At 48.6% G+C, this 24,090-nt stretch overlaps 1 protein-coding gene across 3 annotated transcripts in view; it reads right to left on the bottom strand.

Annotated features, from left to right (window-relative positions):
* Positions 1–24,090, bottom strand: part of BCAR3 (BCAR3 adaptor protein, NSP family member) — a 205,764-nt gene that overhangs the window by 41,414 nt on the left and 140,260 nt on the right. The window contains exon 1 of one of the 3 annotated variants that reach the window (XM_077746062.1): positions 14,375–14,869. The exons of the other annotated variants lie outside the window; for them this stretch is intronic. Coding sequence (XP_077602188.1) covers positions 14,375–14,458 — 84 coding nt within the window. The 5' untranslated portion in view covers positions 14,459–14,869. Of the gene's footprint in view, positions 1–14,374; positions 14,870–24,090 lie in introns of those variants that run through there. 3 annotated transcript variants of the gene reach the window in all.

Raw genomic sequence — 24,090 nt, 5'->3', positions numbered from 1 at the left:
TCCTGGTACAGAGATTATGTGTCCTTCAGGGCCTTGGATATTTAGTCATGGATATTTGCTGAATTTTTAAAATTGAGCTGATTTGCTAGTCATTCATTGTATCATCAAGGCTGGCAATTAACTTGCTTGAAATAAAAAAAGAAGGAAGGGGGCATCAGGATGGCTCAGTCAGTTAAGGGTAGGAATCTAGATTTCGGCTTAGGTCACGATCTCATGATTCGTAAGATCAAGCCCCGAGTCGGGCTCTGTGCTGAGTGTGGAGCCGGCTTGAGATTCTCTCTCTCTCTCTCTCTCTCTCTCTCTCTCTCGCTCGCTCGCTCTGTCCCTCCCCTGTTCACATGTGTGTGCACTCTCTCTCTCTCAAAATAAATAAACGCAAAAAAAGCGGGGGGGGAGGAAATCTGTGCATGAAAAGAGGAGGAAAGAGAGAGCGAATGAAGAGAGTGGGAGGGAGGGAGTGAGCAAGCTTCTGGGCTATTCTATCCCAGTCAGGAGTGTTGGGCCACAGCACCCTGAATGCTACTGGTTCCCAAACAAAAGCTTCCTTTCTTCTGCCCTGGATGGTTTACTCGGTTGAGGGAGAGGTCAACAGTCCAGGCCTCTCATCAAGTGGCACCAAACTGCCGCTCAGGTCACATTTTTCTGGAAATCTCATCCAGAAATGATGATCACGAGCAAAATTGTAAGTGGGACTGGGGTGTGGAGCAACATACCCAATTGGTCTATTTTCTGAGCGAGGCCCATGTCCTCCTGTGAGCTGGTGGGAAACCCTCGGCAATGTGCCTTGAACTGCCACGAGGTGGCCCAGGCTGGGACCATGCAGGAGTCCAAAACGACAGACCCTCACTTTGAACCCAGCCCATGCTGCCTCGGAGCCTGCATCATTGCAATCCCTAACTGAACGTGAACGTGCGAGGAGATGGAGCTCCCACTCGGAAAAAAGCTGGGTAATCATTACACAAAGCCTTCAGAAGCCTTGCTAAGGCTGCTACAGAATCTTGCAAGTACACGTGCCTAACAATGAGATCCTTTGGAGATGTCAGAACCTCAGCCCCTTCAAGCCTCTGCCCTGCGTTGAACTGCAAGCAGTGGACTAGTTTATAACCAAATTCCAAAGTATATCAAGGGCTTTTAGAAATCCAGTTGATATTTTTACCATTGAACACCTGCATAAATTGATCACGAACCCACAGGATGAATGAATCCCAATAACTCCTGCCACTCTTAACCCTGCCCACAGGCCAAAAAAGAAAACTCCAGTTCTCTCCAAGCTCTAAGCCCAGCACCATTCAGCAGGCCCCCTCAGATGTTTTCATCCGAAGTACAAGGGCGGGAGAGAAGGTGGCAACCGTCAAGCCTTCATGTGGAACAATTTGTATACTGGCTTCTCTGTCACCTTTTATTGACACTCACTGGCTTTATCGCTTGCCTAAAAATATTTTATTATTACCCCAAAGGTAAATGAAGAAAGGCTTCAATTTACAGATGCAACTTTTCCCAATGTACTAGGCTAGACAAATACAACTTCTGTGCTAATCACTATGATTAAAGCCAAAAGCTTTAGTCATTAAATAAACCATTAACTTTGTAAATAAAAGTCCCAAGAGGGAAAAAACACATCAGATGCAAATTTTAAATATCCTATTTGGTAGATAAAAGCAAATGGTGGCCTGGGCAATTGGGCATCTCGGCCTGGTCCGGCCCAGCGGGTGGGCACACGGGCCTAGCCATGGGCTCCAGGACCTGAGCAGCACAGTGGCATTGCATCTAAGTAGGTGCCCTTCATGCATGGCAGAGAAAATTTCCATACTGATTACAGTGGATGCCTGGTAGATGGCAATAAAGTATCCCGAGGAAAGGTGCCTTATTCGCATTCACACCAAGGTGCTCTCTGGCTAGAAGGGAGAGACCCCGAGCACGTTCCCCACCTTTTAAGTGTTGGGTTGCTGCCAAATGAAGCCCTCTCTTCTCACTCGGGTCCTGTGCCTCTGAGCCATCTCCTTTCAATCCTCACGTTAAAGCTCAGTGCAACAGGCTCTGGAGGCCGTTTTACCCACACATACTACACTCTGTTGGCCAGAGTGCTGCAGAAACAGTCACGAGGGTACTTTGAAATAAGAGTATGACAGCCACTGGAACACGGGGCCTCTGCTTACTTCACCTTCTTGGCCCAAGTTCTGCAGAAACAATCAGGAGGTCAATTTGAAATCAAGAGTTTGACGGTCACTGGCACACTGTGCCAGTGATTAAACCCGAAGGCTTACCGAGTGCCCACTGTGCTACTCAACGTCCTGGACTAGGTCTGACGGGAGACGCAGACGCGAGAAAGGACAACGCCATGGCGTGACAGCCATGGGTTACAGCCGCTTCAGGGGGATAAGACATCTGAAGAGAACGTACAACAAACAGCCACAAGCAGCTTGGCTGAAGGTCTCAGAGTTCTCTATTCTATCTGAAGTCAGCGAGGGCTTCTGGCCCCTCCTGAGAAGGGAATCGGCAGCAAAGATACCTCATAAAATCTCAGTGAGTTTTAGCATTCTGAAACACTTCAATTAACTTGATGTTAATGTTTAAGTACCTTGATGACATACATTTCTCCTTTCCAAATCCTAGAAAGAATCTCATCTTCAGAAAAGATTCTGCAGATGGGTTTTGATGCCATTTTGCCATTTTATAATTAAACCAGCATAATTTATCACACTCAACACCAGATTCTTACTCCAGTGCCATTAAAAACAGATTTGCAATTTGCTATTAAATTAAGATGCCTCATTTTCCCACTACCTGTGATTTTTCTTTTCACAGACAGATGATGATACGAGGGCCATCAGACCCTAGCACAGACAGGAAACTGCCATCAAAACCCCCCAGGAGCCCAAATCCAAGAGATTTCATTTTATTCATTATCAAACCTTATCAAATATTACGAAAAGAGGCTCATAAACCATAAATAGAAAGTTTGAAGAGAACATCTGTGGAACGCCTTGCTTATCAACATTCTGAGAAATTTCCAATAAAATTCTGCTTTCCATGTGTGTGAATGAGAAAGACTAGTTTAATTTTACATGATGCACACTGGAGTCACACGCCCTAGGCGCAACAGTAACTTGATCCCCCAGGCTTAGCTAATTGCATTAGGATTATTCTGCTGGGTGCCCACAGCGCCCCTACATGTTGTATTCCTGTTACCTTTTATCACCCGTCATTGTCTAGGCAAGGTCTCTCCACCTTCCCATCCTGCAGGATCATGAAGTTATTGCTTTTGATGTTCAGTTTTATTCTGATGGAACACCAAGGGACTAAAAATTATTTTCACAGGAGACTGATCAGTCTAAAACCTGCAGGAGGAACTGAAAGTTGGACCGAATGCAGCACACCCAACACCAAGCAATGCGGCCGCTCTCCTTCACAACAGTTACCCACATACGCGAGAAGTTGCTCAACAGCTCATTACGCTGAAAGATCTCCTTCCCCAGCCACCTGCCCTGGTGGCCTTGCCCATCATGTTCCCACCCTCTTGACAAAGCATTATTTACCCGTGGACTCACTCAGCGCTCAGCTCCAAGGGGGTCTCATCTTTCCCTGGTAACAGATAAACTGAAACACAAATGAGATTTTCAACAAGCCATTTGTTAGCCTCTTGCCCTGCTGAAAGCTGTGGGGGTCCCTTCCCCTCTAGATCTAATTTAGATGATGACTTCCTAGAGCAGCCTGCAGAGGAGCAACATCCAAATCATCCCCCCCGAGGCAGCCCTGTTTTCGGATTCCTCCCAGCGAGAAATCAGATCGCCACGCATAGAATGAAGGCTGAAGGTCCTTGCTTGCACTTAACCATTTAGGTTTTTTTTTTTTTAATGTTTTATTTATTTCTGAGAGAGAGAGACCGCATGAACAGGGTAGGGTCAGAGAAAGAGGGAGACACAGAATCCAAAACAGGCTCCAGGCTCTGAGCTAGCTGTCAGCACAGAGCCCGACGCGGGGCTCAAACCCATGAACCATGAGATCATGACCTGAGCCGAAGTCGGACGCTTAACCGACTGAGCCACCCAGGCACCCCTGCACTTAACCATTTAGTGGGTCAATGAAATATAAGGCGTCAAGTAAAAGCAGAGTACCAGTCTACCTATGACAACCCCTCTGTAAACTGCTTTGCTCCCTTTAACCATGTCCTCAACTTCCGATAATGCTTTTCTCTCTCTCTCTAGGTTGGCACACAGGCTAAATGAGACAATGGAAGTGAAATATTAATCACTGAGTCTGGCAGTGAGATTTCATTCAGTGAGAGCAGTGCTTTGTTAACATCTATAGGGAAAGGATAAACAGAGACTAACCCTGGCTAATAAGGCAGACCCCGAGATGAGGGTTTGAAGACCAGCTGACAAAGTTCAGAATGTAAGGAGCTCCAAACCAGAAATCTCTCTCAGTGGTATTCAACCTTGTTAATTCATCTTAATCCAAATTATGAGTGATCTGGTGGAAAATAGCTGTTCACCAAATTTGCTTCAATAACAATAGCAAAAAATCAGGACGCCCAGGTCGGTTAAGCATCCCACTCTTGATTTTGGCTCAGGTCATGATCGCATGGTTCCTGGGTTTGAGCCCCACTTTAGGCTCCACACTGACAGCATGGAGCCTACTTAGGATCCCCTCTCTCTCTCCCTCTCAAACTGCTCCACCCCTGCTCACAAGTGTGCTCTCTTTCAAAAATAAACTTTAAGAATATCAGAAAATCAAAACCAACTTAATTCAAATATAGTTGACCCTTGAACAGCACAGGTTAGAACTGTGTAGGTCCAGTTATAGGCAGATTTTGGGGGGTTATACCATACAGGGCTGTAAATGTATTTTCTCTTTCTTATGATTTTTCCATGTTTTCTCTAGCTTACTTTATTGTAAGGATACACTGTATAATACATATAATGTACAAAATATGCGTTAATTGGCTGTTTACATTAGGCTCCCAGTCAATGGTAGGGTTTTGGTAGTTAAGTTATAGGTGGACTTTACATGGGAGATTGTTCAGGGTCAACTGCACCATCCTTTTACTTTGTCGTTTTTATTTAAGAGAGAGAGCGCACGCACGAGTGAGGGAGAGGTGAAGAGAGAGAATCTTATGCAGGCTCCACACTCAGCGCAGAGCCTGACTCGGGGCTTAACACCACGACCCTGGGATCATGACCTGAGCCGTAATCAAGAGTTAGACACTCAACCGACTGAGCCACCCAGGCTTCCTTGTACCATCCTTTTCTTAACTCGTCTTGAATGAATGAGGCAATGAATGAATAAACAAAATGTATCATGGCTGAAAGACACTAGGAGATGTAATTGGAAAGAAAAACAAGAAATGCCAAACACACACAGAAGAAAATCCAAAGACTCAGAAACCCTTCCACTGTGGGGTGTAGAACAGATGACTTTACAAATTCTCTCTCTCCAAAAACATACCATGACTAATAACTGTCTCAGACATCTGCTTTGGGAGAAAGCAATCATATGTCAGGGCTAAGTACACAGTAGGTTCTCAGTTAAACCACATGAGTCATCACAAGATGGGTTTTGGACAAGCATCAACTGTACCACTTCCAATATAGAACTCACACATCACTTTATTATTTTTTTTAATGTTTATTTATTTTTGAGAGCGAGAGAGATAGAGCGTGAGGAGGGGAGGGGCAGAGAGAGAGGAAGACAGAATCTGAAGCAGGCTCCAGGCTCTGAGCTGTCAGCACAGAACCCGACACTGGGCTTGAACTCACGAATCGTGAGATCATGGCCTGAGCCAAAGTCAGACGCTTAACTGACTGAGCCATCCAGGTGCCCCGACACACATCACTTTAAAGGTATGTTTTTCCCAGGGGGGACTCAAAGCACTTGACATGGGTGCTCGTTTAACATATCTCGTTTAACAAGCTTTTGAAAACCACAATCACCATGCTAAATGTCATGGGAGAAACAGGAAAACAGCAGGTGAACTTGAGAGGAACAAGACACTTTAAAAAATGCAACTCGGACCTCATGAATCTGTACGATATTCCTGGAGTTAAACAGGCAGTAAGAAGATTTAGATCTCACCAGAGAAAACGTCACCAGGGCCATGAACGTTCATGAATTGCTCAGACTTAACAGAATAAAAGCTAGAATCTAAGTCTCCTGAAGTATATAAAGCACTGGAAATGGTTAGTCCATACAGAACAGACCTAAAGGAAACATGAGGGCTGTGTGGAAATATCTGAAGGCTTGGGCTACTGCTGTCCCAAGATGATGGTCAAATAGTCTTGGTTCAAGTCCCTAGGGAAACTAATCCAGCATCACTCCTCCACCCTCCACCCCCACCACTATTTTATTTCTAGGTGTTCACTCATACCAACCAATTTGGTCTCAAAACAATAATGCCCACAATAATGCAAGGAAAAAAATGCCTCTGAAGGGCTGTCGTGCCCGTTTAACTGCAGAATAAGGTAGACACTGCAGGTACATAGATTTTGACTCAAAGCAAAGAGAGACCTTCTAGCAATTATAGTTGTTCGCATATGGGAATGTAGCACCTTAAGCGCCCAGTACACACCCCATGTCCAGTAATGTCAAACATAAAGGTGAAATCACATCCTATGAAGATTTAGGGCAGGAAGACCAGTTAGGAAGCACAGTGCTGGTGGCAGAGTCAGGGAGCAAGAGGCAGATGAGCAAAACATTGAGGAGTAAAATCTTAAGACGTCACTGATGAGATGTGGATGACGAATGGGGGAAGAGGCTTGGGGCTCCTGGAAGACGCTGAGCCACCAGCTTCCAACACAGAAGCACAGAGGACGTACAGCCGAAGGTGCCCGTGGGCTGTCTGGATGCAGTGGCTCCCCCGGCCGTGGGATCCAGGTGCTGTGAGAGAAGGGCTGGACTGGGCACTTGCTGGGGATCCTCAGAATGTGGGGTAGCCAGTCTCAACTGCTATCTAAGCGATGGGCTGTTGAGGGCATATCAGAAGGGCTTCTGAGATGCAGGCTAGAAAGAGAAACTGAAGATAGTGCCTTACTCCTTTGGGGCTTCTCTAAGATAAATACAATATACTGGGTGGCTGAAACCACAAACATGTATTTCTCCCAGTTTGGGAGGCAGGTCCAAGAGCAAGGTGCTGGCAGATGCGGTGCCTGGCCTGCTTCCGAGTTCTAGACACTAGCTCTCTTCTCACTGTGTCCTACAGCAGAGGGGCAGGAGAGTGCTCTTTTGTAGGAACACTAATCCCCTTCATAAGGGTTCCACCTACCACCTCCCAATAAGGCACACCTGAGGTTAGGATCTCAACATGAATTTGGAGTGGGGAACACAAAGAGTTAGCCCTAGCATTAGGGTGGGGGGCTCAGGAAGGGATCCTGGGAAGGATCCAGGAGAACAAGTACAGTGCGGTGTCCTAGCGGTCGAGAGAACAGACTTTCAGGAAGGAAGAGCCAATAATGCCAAGTGCAGCAGAGTCCCAATACAATCAGAATTGGACGGCGTCTGCCAGACTTGGCAAGGCTGCCGGTGGGGTGAGAGAGGCAGAGTGGCCACTGGGAAGTGTGAAAAAAAAGAGACTGTGTGAATCAGTTTCTGGGTGGAGGAAGACAGGGATCAAGAAATGAAGACATGGAGGGGCGCCTGGGTGGCTTAGTCGGTTAAGCGTCCAACTTTCACTCAGGTCATGATCTCACGGTTTGTGGGTTCGAGCCCTGCGTCGGGCTCTGTGCTGACTGCCAGCTCAGAGCCTGGAGCCTATTTCGGAGTCTGTATCTCCCTCTCTCTCTGACCCTCCCCTGCTCACGCTGTCTCTCTCTCCTAGAAATAAATTAAAAAAAAAAAAAATATATATATATATATATAAAAAGAAATGAAGACATGGAAATAAGCAGTATTTTTAGAATGGGAAAGACTGAAGCATGCGTACAAACCAAGAGGAAAGTGTTGGTGGAGAGGGACAGACCAAAGGTCCCCGAGGAGAGGCCAATGAAAGGAAGTCTATGCAGAGCAGGTGGTCATGGGCACAGGAGGCAGGGCCAGCCTCAGGGAGAGGTACACTTCATCCCCAGAGGAAGCGAGGATCTGGATCTGGATCTAGCTGTGGCTCATGGGGGCAGGAGTGGGGATGGAAAAAATATTGTGCTTGACGGTCTTAACTGCTGCTGTGAAGAAACAAGATCTCATGAGTGTGTAAAAAGGGCCTAAGAGAAGGTGGAGGGAGGGAGACCCCAGGGAGCTGAGCAGGGACAAGGAGAGCTGACGGGAGGCTTCAAGGACACAGGCATGAGAGGGGATGCTCACGCTACCCACAAAGGGACCAAGCTCAGACCTGCCCCCGCTCCCCATCCACACTGCTCACTGGCTCCCACTGTCCTGCAGCTCGCCCCCACCTCTCTCTCCTTCTGCTCTCGGCTTTGGCTTTGGCCTGGGGTCCTTCGGGGCTGTGATGCCGCTTCCCCTGCCTGTGCTCTTCTACCTGTTGCTGCTTTAGGAGCCGTTCAGTGTTACCTCCTCCAGGAAGTTCCCTGACCAGGGGCTGCATACCTCTGCCCAGGCTCTCACAGCATGCTGGGTGTCATGCCCACCCTGCACCTCCCGTGCACTTTGGAGAGGGCCGCTTGCACTTTCATCCCCCCAGCAGGCACGGGATTGCTCCTTCCGGGCAGGACGGTCTCCGCAGCGCCCAGTAAGCCCTTGTACACAGGCGGGGTGGGGGATGAGCAGATGAACTGCAGGCAGGAGGTTGGCTCACTGGTCTCTCCAATTCCATCTTATTCAGAAACTAGGATTCTAGTTTGTTGATTGGGTGTGCACAACTGCACACGTTTCAGCATGGACACTGCGGAGAGCTGTTCTCTATATAAACTAACAGGCTGATCGAGTTCTTTCATCAGGCAGAAAAATAAGCCATGACATTCTCATGGCCGGAGCCGGATTCCAACAGTAGCCCCTGGGGCTGTGGACACACACTGGAAATCCAACCGAAGACAGAGATGCCGCAGTCCAAACCCATGAGGCCCTCCTCCCCTCCCCTCCCCAGACAGCCTGAGTTTCCTCTGCTGGCCTGGAGACATCCAAAATATGCGTCAGCTCAAAGGCCCCAGAGCGGTCCCTGACATCGTCAGACCCAGCTCCAGACCTCTGACACGGCAGTGCAGGAAGGCCTCTGTGGCCCCAGCACTGACTCTCCAGCACCCTCCCCAGCAACTGGCACAGGTCTGCATCTCTGTAGTCCTGGAGGTGAACTCACCAGCAGAATTTTCCCAGGGTCTCAGTCTCATTTCTGCTTCCCACCCACGTCTTTCCAACAAAAACAAGGCCTCGGCCGAGATCCAAGCACCGGGGTCTGTGGAGAGGGGGCGCCGGGACCGGCCGCTGTCAGCCATGTCCTCCCTACCCCTGATGCTGAAACCAGATCCCCCAAGCTTCCAGATGCCAATGGAATGCATTTAGGTCTCTTTAAAAAAAAAAAAAAAAAAAAAAAGGTTGTGTTGGGCTTATTTCAGAGGGCAGGAAAGATAAATGAGCAACTAGCAGCTGCCCTGAGGAGGGGCTGATCGCTTGGAAAGACATTTCCCGAGTGGCTCTTTCCACCTTGCACAGCTTGCGCAGCTTGCGCCGATGGTGCATCAGCCCTACTGGCTAAGGAAACCTAGGCCATCATCAACACCGGGATGGAGGACTGGTGCCCAAGCTGTCACAATAGCAAACATGCCATGGGACTGGCCACAGGAAAGATAGACAGGACCTTGGCTCTTCCCACATCCACTCTGCCATAGGAAAGCAGTTTCGAATGCAAACAAGTTCCAGGAATCCGACCTTCTAGGGACTAGGGATGGGCAGATGGGACACCTCAGGCTGTAAATGTGCATTTGGAGAGGCTCCCAATACTTTTTGTAGGGGCACGGGAAACGAGAGAAAGCATAAACAAAACCTAATAGTAGCAACAGCCCGATTCAAGCTCTTCCTGCTATAGAGCCCTTGACGGCTGTAAAGACGAGCAAACCTACACGTGGGAAAGTATATGCTTAAATTCCACTGCCATCTAACCATGACTTCTCGTTGCTAAGACCAGTGCCACGGGACTTAGTGACTGGCTGGCCGAGACTCAATGACTCATTTATGCACCGTCTCTACGCTCCAACCTCTCTGTTTAGGCTCCTTCGGAAACATGACTATTCTGCACTCACAAGGAACTCCCGCCTCTTAGGTTCCCCTGGAGTGAAAATCACACAGACCTTCCCTCGGGAGTGACCAGTGATAAGGAGGCAAATTTCAGCTCCTTTCCCCCTGCCTCCACACAAGAAAAATCAGAGACACAGGGACCAGAAGTGGCAGTTTGTTCTTATTGCCAGGGCCAGAAATGGGATCTATTGTGCTTTTCACCACATTCTTTCTGTGGTTCATGTGGGACCTAAAGGTGATCCTGCCCTGCTTGCAGGAGGATTATTTATTCTCTGAAAACTTCTTTTTTAAAAAAAATTAAGAAAATCTTTTTATAGTTTATTTTTGATACAGAGAGACAGTATAAGTGAAGGAGGGGCAGAGAGAGAGAGGGAGACACAGAATCTGAAACAGGCTCCAGGCTCTGTGCTGTCAGCACAGAGCCCAATGCAGAGCTCAAATTCACTAGCTGACCTGAGCCAAAGTCTGATGCTTAACTGACTGAGCCACCCAGGAGCCCCTTAAAAATTTTTTTTAATGTTTATTTGAGAGAGATAGAGACAGAGTGTGAGCAGGGGAGGGNGTGATAAGGAGGCAAATTTCAGCTCCTTTCCCCCTGCCTCCACACAAGAAAAATCAGAGACACAGGGACCAGAAGTGGCAGTTTGTTCTTATTGCCAGGGCCAGAAATGGGATCTATTGTGCTTTTCACCACATTCTTTCTGTGGTTCATGTGGGACCTAAAGGTGATCCTGCCCTGCTTGCAGGAGGATTATTTATTCTCTGAAAACTTCTTTTTTAAAAAAATTTAAGAAAATCTTTTTATAGTTTATTTATTTTTGATACAGAGAGAGAGTATAAGTGAAGGAGGGGCAGAGAGAGAGGGAGACACAGAATCTGAAACAGGCTCCAGGCTCTGTGCTGTCAGCACAGAGCCCAATGCAGAGCTCAAATTCACTAGCTGACCTGAGCCAAAGTCTGATGCTTAACTGACTGAGCCACCCAGGAGCCCCTTAAAAATTTTTTTTAATGTTTATTTGAGAGAGATAGAGACAGAGTGTGAGTGGGGGAGGGGCAGAGAGAGAGAGAGAGGGAGACATAGAATCCAAGGCAGGCTCCAGGCGCTGAGCTGTCAGCCCAGAGCCCAACGTGGGGCTCGAACCCACAAACCGTGAGGTCATGACCTGAACTGAAGTCAGACGCTTAATTCACTGAGCCACCCAGGCGCCCCTGAAAACCACTTCTGCATGACCCCCCCCAAAGCCTCTCCTGAAAACTGAGGTTCACACTATTCTTCCCCAACTGCATTGTAAACTGAAGTATTAATATGCACAATATCATCTTGTTTTAGGTTTCAATGGTCTTAATGTGTTATTATAGAGGTAACACTGGGCTAGAAGCCAGAGACTCTGGTTTCTATCCTTGGTGACCCATGGAATGATTCTGGGTAGGCAGTTTCTCTGAGCCTCAGTTTCTCCTCTGTGGGAAGGGGTAAACTATTGCCCTGCCAACTCAAAGCGCTCATTCTGAGATTCCAGTAAGATGACTTCCTTGTGTTCCCTGTGGAGAACTCAGACACTGGAAGAGCTTTTGCAAACGGAACAAAATGACACAAGGACCTAATGCTTCTGTGGTAAGTCCTTCAAAGCAGGGGCCCTCCCTCAACTGTCACTTCCCACCCCACCCTCCCAGTACAGTGCTTATGCATGGATGGGCTACAACATTCAACGTTCAGTGGCTTTTGGACTTGAACATGCCTCAGTAATGTTATAGGTTGGTAATATCTTCACTCCAAACTCTTTTCCACTGGGCATAAGCAAAATAGCCTTTCCTTTTCTCACCCAAGACCCAGTGGACTTTTGCGAAATGGCTGCCTTCTGTGAACCCCTTCAGGGATGTTAAGGTTGTGACCCTCAACGTGGCTGGAACATCTCGTCTCTGGCCTCAACTCCACGGGGGCTAGCGAGGATTGCATATCCTTGATTCTGCTCTCCATTCTTGCTCCCTCCGTCTCACTCCTTTCCAGGGCCTTGGTATGCAAGTCCACACGAGGCCTCTAAGTACATTCTAAATTCCATTAAATCTCTGCAAGTAAGATTTTATTCCCTCAAAGAGCCAGTGTGATTGGTCTCCTATGTAATGAAGGAGCTTTTATATTTTTAGTTTTCTTCCCATACAACAAACACTATTAATAACATTCTAGTTTCTCCAGAGATGATATGGATTAGACCAAATGGAAAGTTACCATGGCTACCAGAGTGTTATTTTTGGTATGAGAAATTCATGCCAAGGGAAGCAGCATACATGGTCAAGAACTGAGGCTTTATTTCCGCTTTGTTATCAGGCAATCAATCCCAATTTAATTTTGCAACCCTAATTGCGACAGAAACTAATTATGAGTGGCAAGGCCTGAAACCCCTAATTAAAGCAGGAGTCAATAAAGCGATGTGGCATTATCACTGGGGCGACTCTGGCAGAAAGCACAGGAAGGCTTTCTTTCCCAGGTAACTACCTAAGCAAAACAGGATGGGAAGCACAGTTTGAGGTTTGGTGGGGAACCCGAAGTTGGGTCCAAAAGTGTCAGTTTCTGGTGAGCGAGCACGTCAGGTACCCTCCACAAAGACGAACCTAACTGGGAGTGAGGTGCCAAACTGGGAGTGAGGTGGGAAGCCCTCGGTGGAAGGGAGGCGTTTCTACCACCAGGAGTGGCTGTCGCAGGGAGGACGGGGAGGGAGCGCTGAAGAAGGGCTGCATCAGGCTTACCCCATGTGATCCTGTGGCCTTCTGAGCAGGCCTTGGAGGACATAACTGCAGAGGAAGAGGGCCATCTGAACAGAATCTCATCACTCAGGCCCAGATATTATGGGCTGTTTCCTCACATATGAACACTGAGCTGCACTTTTCTGAGATAGCAAAAGTTGGCTTCTGGAAGGACTTCTATTAGAGTGAAAACCTACTGCCAATCCTTGAAGTGTACAGTCCCTTTGGGACCTCCTGGTCTATCTTTGACAGCTTTAAAATACTGTTAATGGCATGACTTCATCCACCCCATGCCAGAATGATCCATATTTAGGCCAGAAACCACATGGTCCTCATATCACCCCACTGGACTCTAGGATAGAAAGGGGCTCTTAAATCAGGGAGGAAACACTTTTAACTGATGATTAATTACTCACCCCCTCCTCCAAATTCTTTGACAAAGAGACAAACTTTGCTAGATGGCTAGAAAGCTACTCTGAACACCCTAACAGGGAGTAAAATCAGAAGCCCGCCCTCACCCCTCTCCCTCAGGGTATATTATTTTACAAAGGGCTCTTTTTTCCCTTTAGTATGTTTTCCTGTTACATTTTCCTGAAAGTTCTTCTATCTGGAGCATTATTGAGACGAAGGAAGCGGAGCATCCTAACCCTGCACTAAATAAGTCAGTCCCTCAGGAGACAGAGCTCCACCAACTGGGTGGGAAGAATGTCATGAAAGCTTCGGATTTCTACTTCCCATGAATAAATGAGGTCTGTAGTCAAGCTAGGGCCGACAGGATTTCTTCCACAGCGCACAAAACCGCGGATCAATGAGAACCTGTATTAATCTTCATTCTTGTGTGCTGTCACAGGCAGGCAAGGCAGAGCACAAGTCTTGTCTTGAATTAGTCAAGTGAGGTTCTTTGAATATTTTCATCAAAATAGAGTGCACTGACATATTACGCAAAACCTTTGGCACTGGTATCTCATGACCAAGGTTCAAAATGGGAGCAGTAAAGAAAAGACAGTTCCAAATACTGAACAGCCTTGGAACCCGGCTGAGATCTGCAAGGAGGTATTTGGTGGTTTCTGTATGTTATAGCCGTTATTGACATAATGGGCTAGCAGGTTCAGCAGAGAGAGAGGGGCTCAGCCATCTCACACTCACTGCGAATGAGGGAAGAGAGACACAAAGAGAGAAAGAAGAAAAATAGCTCCGTTTTACTCACTTTGGTACAGAATTTCAGCCCAAAGAGACTGAAAGTCTCTTGAAATACACAGCCTTGGACCCCCTTCTGTGCAGCTGGATTCTGCTTCTGGGGAGGCACTTCACTGGGGGCTTAGGAAGCTCTACCGGCCAAAGAAAGTGCCTCTGTGTTTACAGCCAGCAGGCTGTGAACTTTTTCTGGTGCCTTTTAGAAGACTGATGCTTTCAAGCCCCCTAAAAGAATCTCCAATGCACCTTATCTCTAAACCGCACCTACCTTGGCTCCAAGGAAAGACTTGCGGTGGTAGAAGCAGCACAGGGCTGCCGAGAGGGCGTGGAAAGCACTGCATTCCTTAGGCATCTTCCAGTGTCCAGCCCCTGGACCACACACTTTCTTTAGGGTTAAAGGAAATTGGGCTTGGGCGTCAGAGCCCCAGCCCTACGGCAGCAGCTTGGCTGCTCCTGGCCGCAGTCTGGTGGCCGGTCCAGTCGGGGGAGTGAGCCACTCCTTCTCCCAGGCCAGGCTGGGACTCTTCCCCTCCGCTGAAGCCAATACGATCCACTCGCTCAATTCTGGCAGGCTGGTGTCCAGCCTGCCATGCACACAGTGCCAGAAATTCTCATGTGACCAGACTTGCTTTCTGATGAAATTCTAACCTCTCTTAGAAGAAGCTTTGGGCTTTAGCTGTCCCCTCAGTTTAGAGACCCAGCAGAAATCATTACCCCCTCGGGCAGCTTGTCCTTCCCAGGGCTATAGGGCAGCAGGCAGTCTGCTTCTAGAGGCTTTATCTGTTTGCCTATCACACTACCAGCTAAGGGTTAAGGAAGCATGCATCACACCACCTTGGGATTAGACAGAGGCTCCTCTGAGAAAAGGACCTAAAGGTGACTGGGGTATGACTTTCCCTTAGGACCAATCGTAGAAGTCCTAAGAAATGTGGGCAGGATCCCTGGCCCCACTGTGCCAGCCCACCCGCAGTACTATTTATTTTTAATTAGAATGCTCCTGGCAGTTGGTTTGCAGCTGATAACGTTGGCATAGCCATTACTGTGGGCAAAGCAATACTGTCTTCTGGTGTTTAATTAGCACGTCTATTAGCAAACACCCCGAGCGCCCCATGGCCTCCCACCTGGCCGAGTGGTCTGCTGAGAGGATGGGGGACAGGCTGTGTACCTCCTTCTGATCCACACAACGATTGTCTCCCATTTCCCTCCTTCACTTGGAATACTCCGTTTGAATTGCCTTCTCTGCCTAACCCAGGTCCAGGACTTGGACCGTGAGGCCCACGCGGTATATGCAGCCAAGCCATTCTCCTGTGCTAAGAGGCCTTTGCCCCCAGGGAGAGCCTCCTATGACCTTCAGGGAAAAGTAATTGCCTCTCTTCTAGCATTCCAGTTAGAGGGGATGCTCAACAAGGCTGATTTTTAAAATTAAACCCATGTTTCTGCCTGTGACTCCTCTCCTACTGTTCCAAACATTACCTTTCTGTGGCTTCGGCCACTCAAGATTGGAATGTGTCCTGAAGCTTTCTGAAACTTCACACAGGCAGAAACTTGTAATGGGGAAGAAACAGAACCTATTCAGTGCAGAAAGAAACAACACCAGATGAGGCATGAGGGAGGTATGAGAAATATCCAACAGGATTAGTGGCAAATCCTCAGGAGGCCTCGGCCTTTGGACTAGGTCAAGTCGGCCTGTAAAAATAGAGAGCTGTTTGTTCAATGCCTGGTGAGCAGCTTCTGTGCTTCAACACGTCCCAAAGGGGCAGAGGGACAGCCTCATACATACAAAGGATGTGGGGATGGAGCTACAGTAAGTCGGCACCACAGGAATGATGCAGAAGGGGGGGTGCTGACTTCCTTTATGCTCCCTCAGTCCTGCTCCATGACTCTGGAGGTGAGATGTGTAGTCATGGGAGCTCCTGGATCCATGGAAGCGTCCCCAAGAACCTGGCAGCAAGCATCAAGGGTGGGAGAGTTCATGGGGATTCTGAGCTGGAGGGGCCCTTGGAGATGGGCAGGCTGGTGGGTCAGTATTGTCCTCCAGGATCCCTGCACTGTATCCATGAGCAGGCTCTGTTTGCCCTTATTTCTATTAGATGGGGTTCAAAGGCAAGTCCTTATGAGCAGCCGGGGTCCACGGCCTGTGGAAATGGCTCATCAATCAGGCCAACAGCCACCAGGTAAGGGGCCTAGTCTTCACCTGCTCATCCCCTTTGGTAGGAAAGAAGAACCTCCATCAGGCTAAGAAACTCCCNAAAAAAAAAAAAAAAAAAAAAAAAAAAAAGCACCATCTCCAGTCTGGGAAAAGGAAGGGAAGCAAGCAGCTCCTTAAACACCACACAGAAATTCAGAGAGATTAGTCAGCCAAAGCCTCTGAACTCCTACCGGACCCTCAGAAAGTCTGAATGAAGTGCATTCCTGAAAGAAATATGCAAATAATTCAGACATGTAAATTACCAAGAATTATGTCATCAGATGCTCCAGGGCCAGGGTAAAAGCAGAACAAAGGATCCTCAGGTCACTGGAGAATCACAGCTCTGGTCACTTCCCCTATTTACTCTAAGAAATGTCTCCCAAATATCCAAAGAATTGATTCTGTCAGGATTAAAGAATAGGCTAATCTTACTAGGTAACTGTCTCCTCAGTCCTTTAAAATTTTTTTGTTTCATACCAAAAATAATTTCTGAAACAGTACCCAAAGGTTTTAATAAATTTCTCCCGAAATGGCCAAGGAGGGAGACTAAAATAATGTGTGGTTGTTGCAATGAAAGACGATAATTGCGTGAATTTGCAAAGTGCCCTTCACTGACTCGTTATGCTTCTAAATATCTGCAGCCACGCTGATCAATTCTCCCACGTTCTCCCCAGCGATTATTCTATTCTAGTTACAAAGAAACAGAAAACCAGGACGGCATGTCACTCGGCAGATAATGGACAAAGGACCAGGGACTCCAGCCTGCGAATGCAGAACCTGGTATGCAATCGTGGAAACACAAATAAGAGATTCTTGTAATGTCTAATAATTAAACCTGTTACTCACAGAGCCCCATGAAAAGGGTGACCTGGGGCAGGGGGTCACTCTGATGATTTGGTGCATATGATTTAGGACCAAATTTGGATTCAGGCTTTTCTACACATCATGCCTTTGTCAGGACCCGGGTCAGCATCTCTAGTGGGACCCCAGGGACGAATGGAGAGGGAGAGGGGGACTGGTGCTGGGTGGCTCACAAATCTCCTGGGAAATCAGGCTTTCTAGCACCCACTCTGGCTTCCTGGAAGACTTGCTCCTTTGCACCAAGGAACACACCTGTGAAAAAAGCCAGGGCAGCCAGGTAGACCCTTGACAGGGAGATCCCCATGCTTTCAGGTGAAATGTTGCCCGCCCAATTTGGGAGGAGGGTTAAAGCAGCCCAGAGGAAGGTCCCTGCTCAAGTGTTAGCCTCAATGCCATTTTTCCTTGGGCAGCCCTAATACTAACCTGTCCTATTTAGTAACCATGGAAACAGGAGCTGCCTGCCAGCCATATTCCACAGGCACGTGCTTCTTGTCAGCAGCAGCCCTTGCGCTGAGGGAGGCAGAAGGCGTGCGAGAGTCCCTCTCCCAGAGTGCTACCATCTTCACTAGAAGATCAGGCTCCCAGTGAGGCAGGCTGTCTCTTTGGCCTGGCGGGGGGTGGGGAGGAGTTCTGTGGGGAGAAAGGCGTGCCTTCAAGGTATCTGCTTTTACCTGTTTCAGGGCAACTAGGAGGACCCTGTTGCCAGTACTTCACCATTCCCCTCCCAAAGCCAGCCCAGAATCAGGGCATCTAGCCTAAGTGCACTGAGGTGCTCGTCATGGTCAAGGAGCCCTGAGGAGAGTGACACCACCCACGGAGGGCAGCGCGCTGTCACCGAAGGGTACTGGTCCAAAGCTGCAAGGCCTGGCTCATCCCCACCCACAGGGACATGCTCAGACCATCAGTCAAGGGGTGAACACCAATTGTGGAGTCAAAACAGCCCAACCCCTCGTGGCAACTCCTGAGACTCCACCTCCCCAGCAAGGTCTCTCTCTCCTGGCTCTTTGCCTCCACTAAACCCCAGTGTTCAGACTCTCAGTGAACAAAAACAGCTTTAATGAGCTAGAGGGTAAGCCATGCTACCATTCCATTTTCCCTGGTGCCCTCAGAAGCAGTGAAGATGAACCTGGATGGACCCAATCCTAAACATCCAAGACCACCCTCTGCAGGTTCTGCCCCTTGAGGAGCAGCCTGGAAAGCCCAGGGCCAGGAAAGGTGCATTTAATTTTTTTTTTCATGTTTGTTTATTTTTGAGAAAGAGAGGAGACAGAGTGTGAATGGGGGAGGGGTAGAGAGAGAGAGGGAGACACAGAATCCAAAACAGCTCCAGGCTCTGAGCTGTCAGCACAGAGCCCAGTGCGGGGCCTGAACCCACCAACCATGAGATCACAGCCTGAGCCCAAGTCAGACGCTCAACCAGCTGAACCACCCAGTGCCCCCACAAAGGTGCTTTTCTCTGCAACCCTGTCTCCCAAAGTTTCCCAGGCACCTGGCCTGTCTGCATTATTCTGGGTACAGTAAAGCAGGAAGCGAGGAGGTGGTGGAGGAGCTGGGGCATTGCTGAGTGGCAACCCTCGTGTAAGTGACAGGACTCGGGGCCTGGGGGGACATTGCTGAGAAACCACTGAGGATGAGGAGAGGCCACACGGGAAGAAGTCTCCTTCCACTCAGGCCCAGACTCAGCAGCTACACAAGCTGCCAAAGAGCATTTGACATATTTTCCTATATGCAAATGAGGTTACTCTCTTGCTCGAAAGGGGGATGCACACTGGACCCGGTGGGAGGAGGGTGGGAAACGCTGGCCATACTCTCAGGGCCACTGTGTGTTGCTGTGGACAAGATGTTCGCTTGCGCTCGGAAATACAGAGGGTGCATTTAGGAGCGTCTACTGTGCACATCTCGGTCTGCCAGTCCTCAGATTCCTCATGGGGGTGAAAGACTATGGCTGCTAAATGGCCTCTGTCCGGAAGCGGTATTGATCTGCCTGCCACATCAACAAAGGAACTAAAGACAGTAGTCACAAACACATCTCTCCCCCCTGCCGGGTCTTATGACACCCCCCCAAGTAAATTTCTGTTTCTCTAACTGGATATTAAAATTGTAACACTGACAACATGGAGCTAAATTAGGTGAGCACCCAGCCCTGAGTCTGCTTTCTTGCACTATCACACAATTCCATCCCATCCATCCATCCATCTATCCATCACCACCACATATTTTCTGATATCACCTTCAGAAATCCTGTTATACAAGGCCAATTTTCTGTCTTTAGCATTAAGTTAAAATGAAAAGTGCAAGCATGGGGCATAGCTCCAACCTCAAAGAACAGACGTGGACTCTGGCAGTCTCTGTCTTCTCTCAGAGTCCATGAAAACCATTGACCCTCTTCCCAGAGCAAAAAGCACATGTTGTAATGTTTTATGTATAATTTCAGGGGATACTTTGCCTCCTGAAGCCCATCCATACAACCCTGGGAGCCTCACTCAACCAAGATGAGCCAGCCTCCCCAATGCTTCTTTCCATTCTACACTCACGATGCACGTACCTCGCCCAGAGCAGCCATTTGCATTTCTGGGCATTGTAGCTCTGAAGTTTTCTGTGCTGTGCGTTGTCCTTTCTCCTTCCTTCCACTATGGTAAGTGTGAGCTATATAAGCAACTAATAGTGACCACAAATGCCCTCAAGAGCCCCCTCCCATGCAGAGCTGGAGAAATGCTTTGAGGGCGTCTACAGAGCCAGCACACCTGAAGACTCCCCCCCCATCAGGACCAGCTGCACTGTCTCCCATCTCCACTGCCTCCAGCTCTCCCATCTCACAAGCATTTGGGCAAAATGACATCTTCCAACACTGAGCTGTGAGACACATATTTGCATGTCTCAAAAGTGACACTGGGAGGTAGGATAGAAGGAGAGCCAGGGTGGCTTCAAGCCTTCACTGCACCGCTAGCAAGCTGGGTGACCCTGGGAAATTTCTTAACCTCTCTGAGCCTCCATTTCGTCCTCCAACTTACCATGGTTTTTGAGGACCAAGAGAGATAACACAAAGAGCCAGGCACCCAACACACAGTAGGTACTCAGCAAATGGAAGCTTCCCCTTCCCCTTTTCCTCCCACAGGGCACATGCCTGATCCCACACAAATGTCAGACCACAGGAGCATGGACAGCTCCGCCCTGAGCCACCGACTGAAAGGCTGGTACCGCAGTGTCTCTTGAACTTTGAAAGCCAGGGACCAATGAGGAGGAGTTTAAGAGTTTTCTCTGTCTTAAAATATTTTTAGCCTTCAAATTTTAAGATCACATATTAAAATCGCACATATGGTTTTAATCACACTTGCTCAGATGTCTCAAATGATTTTCCTACTCCAGAGCCATTGTCGTCTGGAGAGCTGTTTTAGCAGGCAGCACGCGTGTCCGCGGCATCTGCCTGCTTGGCCCTCAGGCAGGGGGAGACCTGGTCCATCCACAGCTACTGAGCCCTCAATGCCAGACAGTCTGACTGGGGATCCTGTAGCCCACCCACACCCACAGGATCTGGGTCACACCTCCAGTTCCCCATTGCCCCCCAACACTGAGTCAGCTGCAGGGCTGGGAGTCCGTCTACACCTCCTGCCTGGATGCTCTGCCAGACGCTCCTTGAACCTCGCCCCCTTGCCTAGCCCAGCCCTCCAGGGTCTTGCCCTAGGACTAGATCTTCCCTGTGAGTCTAGAGTCTCCAGAGGAGCTCCTCCCATGTGCCTGACTCCTTCATTCTTCATCAGCCCCTTTTACTGACTGGCTACTCTGATACCAACCATTTCCAGAATCAGAGCCGTGCCCAGTATAGACCATTGGAGGCTGTGCCTGCTCTGCCCAGACCACCCTCTCTAGATTTTCAGTGGCCCCCCACCCAGATTCTGCCTTCCATGTGTACCTTCTCCTCTCTCAGCCCTAGTGGGAGGGACTGCCAGGGTCACAGTGCATTCATCCAAAGCCACCCCCCACCCTTCTCCCACCCAGAGAGGCTGCCCGATGTCTGAGTGGGTAAAGAGGCACCGAGGGATCCCCGAGGAGGCAGGAACCCCGGGGGCCCCGGTGGGGTGGGCACCAGGTGAGAAGTGGAGTCAGAACTAATGGCACTCATTCCAGCCTTGAAAGCTGGCCTAAGTAAAACAGAAAATGATCTTGTTAATCCCTTCTTCCGTTTTCAAGCAAATTCCAGCCACCTAAATGAAATATTTTGGTGGGAAACTATCTTTTTTCATGGTTATAAACTGACGGTGGACATTGTCAGGTGAGTGAGATGCTAGGTAATTCTGCATCCTGCCCAAAGAGCTGTGAGAGGCAGTCTAGGCTGGGAGGGGCTCCTAGCCTGGGGGTGGAGTGGGCTTCCAGGAGCCACTAGAAATTGTACACAAACTACTGGGTGAGTATGTGTTCACTGAGGCGAGGGGCACATGGTTTTTGGCCTAAAAATCTCTAGAAGGACTTCCAGTATTTCTTAAAGAGAGGGCTTCTGAGGATCTTACTTGATCTTTTGTCTAGTGGAGAGAGGAGCGAGGGACTATGTGGGTAATCATGGACGTGAGCGAAGACAGATAAAGCCTGCAGCAACCTTGACACAGTGGGCCCTGGAGGGCTACGGATGGTAAAAGGAGGGGACAGAAAGCCTTGAGGTCCGCAGTGCCTTTCCTTTCTGCTGCTGAAGCTGCTTTTTAAAATTTTTTAATGTTTGTTTATTTTTGAGACAGAGAGAGAGAGAGAGAGACAGAGAGAGAGAGAGAGAGAGAATGAGGGGGGGAGGGGTAGAGAGGGAGGGAGACACAGAATCTGAAGCAGGCTCCAGGCTCCAGGCTGTCAGCACAGAGCCTGACGCAGGGCTCAAACCCACAGACTGTAAGATTGTGACCTGAGCTAAAGTTGGATGCTTAAGCAACTGAGCCACCCAGGGCCCCTGTTGGAGCAGCTTTAAACCCCGTGAGACGAGGGGAACCCCTCCCCAGCTGGTGGGAGGGCCTTGCTTGCACACCACACTCACTGTCACCACCGAATGCAGGAGAGTACAAGTTGGATTCTCAGCAACACTCCCTGACCACAGACTCCAGGGCCATGTGCCCAGGTGATGGCAGCAGTCACAGATATCCCCCACCTCTCAGCCTGGGCTCCTCCAAGGAGCCCTCACTCACCCCGTGCAAGGCCCCCAAGAGCCAGCATTTCTACCGAGAGCTTTTACCACAGTGTCTTATTTAATACTTACACTGGTAGACACATATTATTATCTCTATTTCATATGTGAGATCAAACAATGCTTAGAGTTAATAATTAAAACAAGTCTCAGTCAGAATGGCTGGATCAATCAGATGTGATAATGGAAGCATGGCCACCACCCGGTTGCCTGGAGCACCTTATCTTGTGCAAATCCAAAAGACAGAATCGTGGCTGCTCCAACAGCCCCTCCCTCCCACCGAGGGACAGATATTCTTAGCAACAGAGGCAGCAGGTCTCATCTGAAATATCCCATCAGAGATTCTCGTTCATTACTGATGGGAAAGGGCAGGCCACGTACAGACGGATGCTGAAGCAGAATCTGGGAAGAACCAGGAGGCAGCAAAACCCTATAGAACAGGGGGTGGCTGCCTTTGTCATATATAGAAACATCATCAGGCAGATTTCTCTACAGGAAAAGGCCGACTCAGAGGGTGTGTTGCATCGGAAGATTCATATTGATTACCAGCCAGTTTCTTCACTTCCTAGAGCAGTTGGGTGCCAATAATAACGCCGCCTACACAAGTGACATCCAGATGGTCAACACCCCTGGTGCCCATGGTGGGACAATGGGTTCTTTTTGTCAGTGACTCAGAGGACAATACAATCCCGGGCCTGGTAGTGTGTACTCAGAAGAGAGGGAGGGCAGGGTGGAGGAAGGCAGAGTTACCAGGTAGAGCGGGAAGAAATCACCTGGACCAATCTTGAGGAACAGCACAGCAGCCTCAGGGCCGGGGTACTTGTCACGGCAGATGTGGAATTTTTCTGAGGCCAGACTACAAGGGGAACCCACAGCTCTACTCCGTTGCCCACGACGACTCTGTAACAGTGTGGATCTGACAACAGACTGGGAGGCAATGGGTATCTAACTCATAGGGGATAAACTAGAGAAGGATGAGTACAGGGATTGAAAGGGTCAAAAAGAAAATATCTCTGCAAAACCTACCGTTCATAGGTCATATTTTACATATGTACCCCAAGTAGACAGAGACATCTAGAAATAGAGCCCAATATACTTTTGTGACCCTGAACATTCAGGGGGAAAATGATGTAAATAGCCAATAGTGGTTATTACATTTAAAAGCTTTAACCCGTGGCATATGCCTTCATCTTATTTTGGATGCATGAGCCACTCCGAATTCTAAACATTGAATGGTCCAGGTGGACATGACCGAAGTTAGACCAATCAGAGTCCTTCCCCTGGAGTCTTCAAACCAGGGCAGCGGAAGAGGTTCCTTTTTCCCCTTGGGCCATAAACTTTAAGACTGTAAACTAGTGCAGCCTAGGCCACATGCCCCCACTCTATAAAGAAGCTGATCTGAGCAAATGCAGCCAACATGCTGAGAGGTAGAGACTGGACATATCTTCCTTCTCCATCCAGCAAAGTCATCAACCCAAGCCACTCTACCCCTGTCCTTCCCAGCGGAAAATTCCCTAGCTCACATCATCAGTTTGAGAGTTTACTTTATGATCATGAGATTAGGTAAAACTTGAGATTGACACAGAATACACTGCGTTAGGCTCTACTGGCGTTCACGTGTGTAAGATGCAATCTTCACATCTGAGAAATGCTCAAAGGGAGCCAACACAAACTGATGCTACATGAAAACATGTATAATACGCATCCATTAATAATAGGGTTGTTCCCTCGTGTTTCAGTGATGGGTGGGAATGAATGATGCTTCATAGCCTCC

Source organism: Crocuta crocuta, unplaced genomic scaffold, assembly GCF_008692635.1.
Source record: "Crocuta crocuta isolate KB4526 unplaced genomic scaffold, BGI_CrCroc_1.0 scaffold48, whole genome shotgun sequence".
Lineage (NCBI taxonomy): Eukaryota > Metazoa > Chordata > Mammalia > Carnivora > Hyaenidae > Crocuta > Crocuta crocuta.
Note: the sequence above shows the minus strand (reverse complement) of the source record. Positions and strands in the feature narration are given on the sequence as shown.